Source organism: Odontesthes bonariensis, chromosome 14 (assembly GCF_027942865.1).
Source record: "Odontesthes bonariensis isolate fOdoBon6 chromosome 14, fOdoBon6.hap1, whole genome shotgun sequence".
Lineage (NCBI taxonomy): Eukaryota > Metazoa > Chordata > Actinopteri > Atheriniformes > Atherinopsidae > Odontesthes > Odontesthes bonariensis.
In genome coordinates, this window is record NC_134519.1 from 30,610,253 (window position 1) to 30,621,049 (window position 10,797).

At 42.1% G+C, this 10,797-nt stretch overlaps 1 protein-coding gene across 1 annotated transcript; it reads right to left on the reverse strand.

The window, feature by feature from the left end:
• Nucleotides 1-1,073: 1,073 nt before the first annotated feature.
• Nucleotides 1,074-10,769, reverse strand: zbtb41 (zinc finger and BTB domain containing 41). The gene is made up of 11 exons (XM_075483991.1): nt 10,681-10,769; nt 8,852-10,125; nt 7,625-7,832; nt 5,634-5,703; nt 5,288-5,435; nt 4,951-5,080; nt 4,723-4,818; nt 4,527-4,633; nt 3,335-3,440; nt 3,074-3,162; nt 1,074-2,642 (listed from the first exon to the last, which is right to left on the reverse strand). Exons 2-11 carry the CDS (start codon nt 10,092-10,094, stop codon nt 2,017-2,019), a joined length of 2,823 nt encoding a protein of 940 aa, XP_075340106.1. The 5' UTR covers nt 10,095-10,125; nt 10,681-10,769; the 3' UTR covers nt 1,074-2,016.
• Between the last annotated feature and the right edge of the window lie 28 nt (nt 10,770-10,797).

Genomic DNA, 10,797 nt, shown 5'->3' on the forward strand with positions numbered 1-10,797 from the left:
GCAGTAGCTGATCCACACACTGCTACCTCCAGTGTTGTTGTGGTCTATTAATTACCAGCAGCAGCTTATCACTGTTCAGATCAGCAAGGATATCGCCTCTGCAGGCTTTCCAGTATCCTGGATTTGGTCCTTTTTTGATTGCTCCATGGAGAGCTGTGGAACACATCTCTAATTGCCTGTTTCAGTCAGAGACAGCCTGGCAGTGGGGTGAGGGTCACAAAACGTAACTGATTACCATGTAGATAATTAAATTGCATGTGAATTGAAAATGAGATGGTTGTGAAATTAAAAATAGCCACAACATATTGAAAAAATATATTAAAATATCATCTTAACAAATCCGTTATGATATGAAGAATTCTAAGCCGTGATTCATCGCTTTCTGTTCACGAGTTCAGGTTTAAACGGAACACTAAAAACTGGATAGAAACAGTGAAACCTGTAGACATTTCAAAAATGAGTCTTTTTCCTTCAGTGACGAGTCATTAACATTCTCTGTTGTGCCTCTTAATTATTTTTCACAGGTTGTAACCGGTTTCAAATTAACACAGTGAGTGATCATTTTACTGCATCTACAACATTGTATTAATGTTCCAGTCAGTGATGCACACATTCTATCTGGAAGTGTTGAATGAAGTATCACCACTCTGAACTCATCTTTATTTTCATTTATATTTTACTTACTATTTAGTTGTTTATTTATCATGAAACCTGTGTTTTATTAACAGGGAATCTGCTGGTCTCTGGGTTTGATGACAGACTGAAGCGTGGAAGATTTTGATTCAACTAATTATGATTCCACTGTCACACACTGCGATTGCTTTTCCTTTTTACGTATTAATACCACTTAAATGCAGGTTTTGTTTTGTCCAAGAGCTCAGAGCTGAAAGTACATCAACTCGCATGTTACAGACTTCAATAAAGTTCTAACATGGGTTTCCAACTCAGCTGTGTTTTTGTGTTAAAATCTCAAACTCCATCCAGTCCTGATTGTCCTGCAGGGTCACAAGTGGCTGGAGGTGTACATCCTGGAGCTAGCAATCTGTCAGAGTCGCACACCTCGTTGTTCCCAATAATTTTATTGATGACACAACATTTGAAAGGAGCTTCATTACTGTTTCCGGATGTTACAAAGTTTTACATGTCCAACGCTTGGTTCTAAACAAATGGCCTCCAACTGACACAAAATCAAATCCAACAGCCAAACCTCTGAAAGCAACACAGAGTTTATCACTCACAATGAACTTGATGGTTTTATTTCGACAGCATCTGTAAAGGTCAGAAGTTTATTCCAACCAATGTTACAACAATGTCACAAATGATTCTTTATATTATCAATTAACTTGGAGATATTTGCTTATTTATCTACTAAACTGAGGTTTATTCATTGGAAGCGCAAACTAGCAAACAACTTTTCTCACTACTCAGTTCATAATTCTTTTGCTAATCCATTTAAGAAGAAGGAAAAACACATATTGCCAGTAAAAACTATACAAAATGGTCGACACAATGCTCATGTTTATGAGTACAGGAAAGACCCATCCATCCATTTTCTATGCCTGCTTAATCCAATTTAGAGTTGCGGGGGCCTGGAGCCTGTCCCAGCTGTCATTGGGGGAGAGGCAGGGTACGCCCTGAACAGGCCGCCAGTTCATCACAGAGACAAACGACCACACACACACTCCTAGGGACAATTTAGAGTCACCAATTCACCTAACATGCGTGTTTTTGGACGGCGGGAGGAACCCTTGCATACACAGGGAAAACAAGCAAACTCCACACAGAAAGGCCCCAGCTGGAAATTGAACCCAGAACCCTCTTGCTGCAAGGCAACGGTGCTAACCACCACGCCACAGTGCAGCCCCAGGAAGGACCCGTCTCTGAAATAAATGTTTCCACATTTGTCTTAAATTTAAAATCTAATACATTTACACATGGGCAATTAATGTACATGTAGGACTGTTCTCTAAAGACCCAGTTTTTATTTTGCTTTGTTTTTTTTTTGGTTGAGAAGTATCAGTGAGAGTGATCAGAGTTGGAGAGGTTCTGTACAGACGAAGCTGAATCCAGTCCCAGCAGCGTGCCGAGGTAGGACTGCTCTCGAGGGTCCAAAATCTGCTCGGGCCTCACAGGGTGGACAATGTTGGCAGGCTGAGGGGTGAGGGTATATTTCTCTAAGAAGGCCAGGTCTGTGGCAGAGTGGTAGCCAGAGCTCTGCTGCTGTTCCTGAGCCTGTATGTTAACAGTGCTGTGAGTCTGGGAGGGGAGAGACGAGGCCCTGTGGGCATGCAAGTCATCCTGCGTTCCTCCTGCCATGGGGACAGGGACTAAAGTGACGGGTATGCACACATTTGTAGAAGGCGGGCAGCTCCGTAAAGCTGACTTGGGTTCAGTGTGGTAAGTCTTTGGAGACTCCTCAAAAGGAATTGAAACCATTTTATCCTCGCCGAGGGGCTGTTCAGTAAACCGGGCACTGTGCACGTGGTCAACGTGGTATTTGAGCTTGTCTTTTCTTTTAAAAGTGGCACTACAGTGGGGACAGTTAAAAGGTCGAGCGTCTGAGTGAATCACCATGTGCTTCGTCAAAGTCTTCTTGATCCGAAATGTCTGATGGCACTCCGGACATCTGTGGGGTTTCTCACCTGTAACACATGAGTTTTTTTACAGGAGGTCATTTTTGTTGCACACTTGCATATAAAAGGTGTGAAAGTAATTTGCTAATCGAAGAAATACTCAGAATATAAAAAGTTTACAGACTTTTAGCTCATGTTATCAATTTGTGTGTCCTGCCTCTCGCCCAGTAACAGCTGGGATGAGCTCCATCCCAGTGAGCCAAGCACATTTTTTTTGTATGTTTAGAAAAATAAATAAATGAAGTTGAGCGTGTCTCTTGTTATCTTAACTTACAGTCTCCCAGATGTCAGCTTCTGTAGGTAAAAGGCCCGTTTTGCTAGCAAACTAAATAAATGCGAACACTAAGCAGAACCTTACATGTGGTAAGGATAATGATGTAAATCAACATGTTCTCTCCATATACATATGTTCAAGCAAATAAAGTGATTTCTTTCCTTACCTGAATGAGTCCTGAAATGCATTTCTAAACTGGACTTTCCTTTAAATTCTTTCTTGCAAACCTCACACTGATGCAGAGCAGTCTTGTACCTCGGATAAAGAACGAAGAGAAACAGAGCACAGGATCATTTGCCAAGTTTTCAGGATGATCTAAAAGAGCGCAATAAGAGGAACATTGCCGTTGCGAAATGTCCCGACTACTACCCAGAGAAAAAGAAAATAAACCTGTTTTTTTTTTTTTTTTTTTTTTTTTTAAACATACTTCTGCCAAACTTTCTCTCCCAAATGAACACTTTTGTAGTGGACTGTCAGATGATCATGGCGCCTGAAGCACTTCCCACATTCTTCACACTGGTGTGCTTTCTCACCTGTAATATAAATAGGCTGCATTCAAGTAAACACCGATTGGAAAGGTTTATAGTAATGTCCACTCTTCTTTGTGAGCCCCATGTGGATGAGACAAAGCCTTAAAGGGATAATCCGGAGTAAAATGCACTTTAGATCAATTTACGGGATGATTGGGAGTACGTACATTGAGTTGACATCAAAATCATGTCATTCGAATGTGTTTTGAGAATTTCGATTTGACCGTTGGTAGCCAAAAGTCGTTAGCCTGGAAGTGAGAGGGGCATATCATTTCGCCGCTACAAAACGCTATTTTTATACCTCTTCTACAGCTCCAAACAACATAACACTTACGTGGTAGTGAGTAGAGGGTCCCTAAAGCCAAACCGAAGTGTCCCGAGGTCTTCACGTGGTCGGATAGAGAGTCCAGAATTAATTTAATCAAGCCAGTACCTTTCCGGAAATGTTGCTTCTGCAGCTGCCATCTTTAGCGGAAAGTCCGTAGGAGTTGATTGCCGAGTGTGGAGTAACACGCTCTGGAAATTCACAATTTCGTTGCCGTTTTTTTTACAAACATAGTCCAGTATTTCTTTCGAAAGTGAAATGAAGTTGTATGCAACAGCAAAGCCTAGCTTACTAACAGGTTGGAATTTTTAAATGTCACGTGACGTGATGTCTCGCGTGAGATAGCCTCATGTTGACGGAAGAGCTCTGATTGAGCAGCAGAGAAGGAAAGGTACTGGCTTGATTAAATTCATTCTGGACTCTCTATCCGACCACATGAAGACCTCGGGACACTTCGGTTTGGCTTTAGGGACCCTCTACTCACTACCACGTAAGTGTTATGTTGTTTGGAGCTGTAGAAGAGGTATAAAAATAGCGTTTTGTAGCAGCGATACGATATGCCCCTCTCACTTCCAGGCTAACGACTTTTGGCTACCAATGGTCAAATCGAAATTCTCAAAACACATCCGAATGACATGATTTTGATGTCAACTCAACGTATGTACTCCCAACATCCCGTAAATTGATCTAAAGTGCATTTTGCTCCGGATTATCCCTTTAAAAAAGGGACTCAAATTTAAGATTGCCGTCACGGTAATGTTAACCTGAGTGGATTTTCTGATGCTTGGTCAGGTGATCGTGGCGTATGAAGGTTTTCCCGCACTCATCACACTCGTAGCGCTTGTCATCGTGGTGGACTCTGAGGTGGAGCCTGTCCGAGGAAACGGCAACTCGTCAAAGACAAGCCCAACAGTAACAACAGCCAATAAAACTGAGACGCACTCTATAATAATCCCCCACCTGTAAGAGCTGCTATGACGAAAACTTTGACCACAAATACTACAAAGATGAGGCTTCTCTCCACTGTGGATCCTCAAGTGCTCCTTTAAAGTTGTCCTGTTGGGAGAAAACATGATCAAACAGGTTTGTGTGGGACATTTTTCTAATTCTTAACCACACAATGCAATAATAACAGAACATGTGAGGTCAGTACTGACAGTATTTTTTTTTTTTTTTCCCCAAATGTACCTTTCTCGCACTGATTTTCCACAAACAAAGCAGGTCCATTTTCTTTTGCCTCCATGTGTGCACTCAATGTGCCTCTTTTTGTTTCCCGTGTCATTAAACTGACGGCCACAGATTTCACAGGGAAAAGGACCTGGAAATGAGACGCAATAAATACTCCAATGCATCCCATAGTACAGCAACTACGTCACAAAATATATCAGCAGCTGTTAGAATTATAGCTGTGAAATCATCTTATTGAAACCGCGACATGACATGAATTTTAAATTTTTTAATGCTTTAAAAGTTAAAAAGCTTAAATGTAAGTTAAATTAAATGTTTTGCGTGATGTATTTCTCACCTAAGTGATACTTTTCTTGGTGCTTCAGCCTTGCGAACCTGGACCTGAAGTATTCGTCACAGAAGGAGCATTTAAAAGGCCGGTCTTGGGTGTGCAGGATCATGTGCTCCTGCAGATGAGGCCGGCGGCTAAAGGTCTTCGAACAGATCTTTACCAGAAAGTTGGACAGTTACAGACAATTGAGATTGTTTTTACACAAGGTGTAACGTTCATTAGTACCCAAACTCTCTTCACTCAACATCCTTATTCTGAGCACATCCTCAAAACTCTGCATTATAAGGCTGAACACAAATGGTAAAGTGAATAATAACTGAATAATATGAACTGAAATGAAACTAGGGCTTACAGCACATTTCCAGCCTTCGCTCTTCCGCTTCCTCTTGGTAAAAAACTCTTGGGTGTGCTCTGGATGAAACCTGAAAGGACAGAGGAGGTTTGTGACACTAATGGATTGTGTAGGTGCTGTAGTGACCAGGTGTGGAAACTTGTAGTGATGTCCTTCTGGTTGCAGAAGGGTGACTGTTAGGAAGCTGTCATGACATCCATTTTTACATACCATCTTTGGTATAGACATTTTCCAAAAAATATTCTTTACTTTACTGGTTCTAAATTGTTTTACGTCCCTTATTGAGCCAGTAACATTATCTCAAGGCACCTGAAACAGCCTGACAATTATGTGTAAATCAGGTGTGTACAACAATCACTTTGAGCTTGCTAGATAGTCATGTGAAGAAGGTAGTGCATCCTCTCACAATTTCAATGTTTTATTTAACAGGACTGAATGAAAGTAATAATCTGGTCCTAATGAGCTCTTAAAATGTTGTCAATTCAACCTCAGATTAATATTACACTGTCGCTATCTATTAAACAAAAACTAAACCAATATGCAGAAGCAGAGTGTGAAAAACATCCACCCTTGCTGCTCTCACAGGAATTAAAGGGACACTATGTAATTTCTTCCCCCATCTAGTGGTGAAATTTTATTTTGCAAAGTCGAATGAATTTGCTCTCTAGCGCCTCGCGTTTTCAAATGTGCGTCGAACTACGGCAGGCGGTATGTGTCAAGATTCAAGAAGCTCACGTTGCCTTTTCAATTCTCTTTTTCGCTTTTTGGCGACGAGGATCCCTTCTCCCGTGGCGTGGCATAACTATGGTCTTCCATTGCGAACCAAAGTGCAGGGCGTTCAGGCTGGTTTATACGAGAGACTGTCTAATGGCGTAGACTGGCTCTGTTTTTACCTGCGTGCAAACGTGACGTCAAAATGGGGAAAACGCGATTCGAAGTGCTTTATGTCCCTCTCGGCACTACGTCGTTTTTTCATGGCAGCCTCCATAGAGCTTGCCCGCTCTATGTAGATACAGACAAGTTATTCTTCACTCAGGAGGATAATTGAGATTTTTGACAGAGATAATTTTACACCAATGAGGACTAATTTATGAATGAATATGTTGATTTGAGCTAATAAATTTGTTAATATATTACATAGTGTCCCTTTAAAGAGGGTAAGAAGCAGCCAGGAGCTGCTAATCAATGCACTTGTTTAATTGATCATGATCAAATGTGAGAACCTCTATAAAAGCAGAGGTTTTGTCAGTTTGCTGGTCTGGAGCATTCATGTGTTTTTTAACACAATGTCAAGGAGGAAAGACATAAGCCATGATCTTATAGAAGCAATTGTTGCTGCCCAGCAATCTGGGAAGGGTTATAAGGCCATTTCCACACTGGAGTCCATCATTCTATAGAGAGAAAGACTTTCCAGGAGTGGACCCAGCAAGTCCACCCCAAGGTGAGTGTATGCAATGCCCAGAGAAACAGCAAAAAAACATAGCTACATCTCAGACTCTCCAGGCCTCAGTTAGCATGTTAAATGTTAAAGTTTGTAACAGCATAGTTAGAAAAAGACTGAACAAGTATGGCTTGTTTGGAAGGGTTACAGGGAAAAGCCTCTTCTCTGTGAAAATAACAAGTCAAGACCAAAGTGGAGATGTTTGGTCATAATGCACAGCAGCACGTTTGGAGCACAAACACCTCATACCAACTGTCAAGCACGGTGGTGGAGGGCTGATGATTTGTTAAAGAAAATAGCGACACAGTGTAACATGTCATGCGTTGTTGTTCATCTGAGGTTGCGTTTAAGTTTTACACTTTGTTAGGACATGGGGATTTCTCATTATAGTACAGAAACATAAAAGCCTAGGCTTTAAAAAGGATTTTCTTTCTTTTTCATACGATTGTTCCACAAAACAAACTAAGTCACCATATTCTAATTTCTGTGGGAAATGTTCAAGTAAAAACACAGGATTACAGATGTACGTTAAATACAGGTCACAGCTCACCTTCTCACATGCTTCGCCAGGGTTTTCTTGCTGGCATGGAGTTTGCTGCAGAATGGACATTTGTGTTCCTTCTTCGGGAAAGGAGCATCACTGGCGTGTTTCTTCTTATGGACCGTCAGGTTAGACTTAGTGGAGTAGTACTGAAGACAAATGTCACACTGGAATGGTTTCTCTCCAGTGTGCACTCTAGTGTGACTCTCATATTTCCCTAACAAAACAAAAAAAAAATATGCACATTAGTTAATGCAATAATATATTTCAAACATATCAAAAAGATGCCTGAAACTATTAGACGGTGGTACAATGACCACATTTACACCGACTGTGAATCAAGTTCTTGGAAACCTGCTACATTTCTAAATAAGACAAAACAGGACAAATGCCTCTTCACTTCCAACGCAACCTTTTCTTAAGAGGCCAATGTGTGACCGTGGCAACAAACGGTTACGTGCAGTTGAGACGAACTGCCGTTAAGAGTTCAATCTCGCTATTTAACTGGACCGCTGTGTTCATTCAATCACACATGCACGGGAGAGGAAATGAGTCATTGATTGAAGTGGGTCTGATGCAGTGGAGAGAAAACGTTGGTAACATTCTGACACTTCTACCATTAATTGCATGAGATCGTGTAAGCATAGCTTGATTCGTTCCCCAGACGTTGTCTTTCAGTTGCATGAACAGGGATTTTTGTAAGGCGTTGCGGCGATTATGAAAATCAGGATTTTAAAAGAGCAGAGCGACAGTCTCCAAATGTTTGAAGCGACCGGAGGCTGACAAGTATTCTTAAAGGACTAACTGTCAGTCAGTTTATGACACATTTTGCCATCTGGCAAAAGAAACAGAAAAATATGTGAATGAGAGCAGCTTTATTGGTAATTTGGCAGTTTGAATATATACTTTCACTATGCTTTTTTACATAAAGATGGAACTCTGGAGTACGTGCATAGGGCCTTTAGCACATTTGAGTCTAGTTGAGCGTATACATGCAGGAGGGATTCGACTCCCAACCACATTGTCTGGGTTTTAGAGCTTCAGTTTCATACAATTTGGGTCGCCGGACTAACATATTCATAAGTATTTTTAAAAGTACGGTTTTGATCTGACAAACAATAATTTTTTTTTTTCCTAGTGTCATATAAACGCGCTCACTGAAAGAAATCCATCATCTATGAACATGTGGACCAAAAAGTTCTACATCTAATCAACATCTTACACCTTGGTGCCCACCTGCTCGGTCAAAGGTCTTGTCACATTTGGGGCACTTGAGAGTCTTCTTGTTGGAGGTTTGGATGATGACTGGAGCCAAGCCCTCAGGATACATCGGGCTCTGGTTCGAGCTTCCTGCTGCTGGCACATGAACGTCCGGCTCTCCCACAGACTGGTGCTCTGTCCTCCCTGCTTGTGAACCCTGCTCACCTCCACTCCTGTCACAAGCCTCAATGATTTTCTTCTGAGCAACACTGCCAGCATTCATGTCTCCTCCCTCTTCATCCTCTCCGTCTTCATCCATTACATCATCCCCCTGAGCTGGTTTAGTGGTCTCATTCACATCCAGTTTGGGTGTCTGGTTTTTCACAACCACCTCTGCTGCTTCTTCCACACTTTGTTCTTCTCCCAGCCTTGGGGATATAGTTATTTTCTTTTCCTCGGGATTGGTGATGGAGTTCTCAACATCATCTCTCTTATACTTAGTAGGTGTCCTCCTTGTACGAGCTGATCTCCGAGTGGTAGCACTAGTCTGACCTATCATCTTCGACTCTGCAGTTGAGGCCTCCGGCTGTACATCAGTGTGACTGTCAGCTAAATTGTCCTGCAGGGAGATTTTAGTGGTAAACTGGCGGTTGAAAAGGGTGAACTTAACATCAGATGGGATGCCGGTGTCAGCCCCTGTTGACTCACTGGAAGTAACCTCTACCTCAGCACGCCCTCTTGTCTCAGCCTTGCCATGGGTCGTGTCAACAGGGTTGGCCTCCCCTTCCTCACTTAACAGCTTCAATATATCCATCATATCCAGGAATCGGGCTGCTTCAGCCAGAGCAGGAAGATCCTTCTCTGCAACAGTGCATTCTGCTGTGTACAAAAAGCCAAGCAGATGCTGAAAAACCGAATCCTCAACATGGTCGAGTGTCACATGTGTTGTAGCAGCAGGCCGCTTGGACAGCTCAGCATGGAAGTAGCTGCTCCCATGGGCCAACACTACCTTGTGGGCACTGTAAACTTTCCCACCCACAGACACTGACACATCACATAACTTCTGACGATTCCGGTCGGCGTTCAAAAACTTGAGGAGGTTGCGACTGTGCTGTGGCATAGTCAGGTGCCTGATTTGTGAGGTTGATTCTTGGACAGTTTCGGAATTTGCAAGCACACTGGAGCCCAGTACAGTAGATGGATCTGTAGCAGAGTCATTACTGGCACCGACTGGCCTCCCGCGCTTGGCACGCAGGAGAATACTAGTTTTTTTCTTCATCAAGTGTCTGTTTGGATACCACGAATCAATCCTGAAAATAAGATGAAAAGCATTTATATTGAACACAGGTGCTAACCCCTGGGTAAAAAAAATAAAAAATCTGGCAGCATTGTGACATTCATGAGGCTGAACAAGTTTCTTTAAAGGCAAATTACTTTCATAACACAATGACCTTATTCACACACGAAGCTAATATGAGCACGTCATGGTGAGGAGTTATAAATGTGTAGGTTTTACATCAAAAAGATGCACAATGACGATTTATTGCAAACGGTCTTGGCATCCCTCCTGTTATTACAAAACAGTGAATAGTCGATTGTTATCAACACAATACTCGACAGACAAGAGAAGGCTTGCTGAAATGTGAACTCAAGCTAGCTTAAAAAAATCAACACTATAGCCTACTGAATCTTTGACAGTCTGGACAGTTGGATTTGCAAATTCGCTCTCCACCTCAAGGACCCCTAACATTTATGCCGTACGTCTGACGGGCTGGGCCCCCCTCCGAGGAGAGTGTTGACAAACGACATTAAGTGTTAGCCCGGAACCTCTCGGTATTATCGAGACGAAACAAAAGTAGTCTTACCTACGACTTATAGGAGGCCTTCACACAACAATTCCCACCCCAGCTACTGAAAAGAGGAGACAAAAATAAACAGAGGCAAAATAATTTCCTGAATATCTGGAACGCCCCACGAGACAT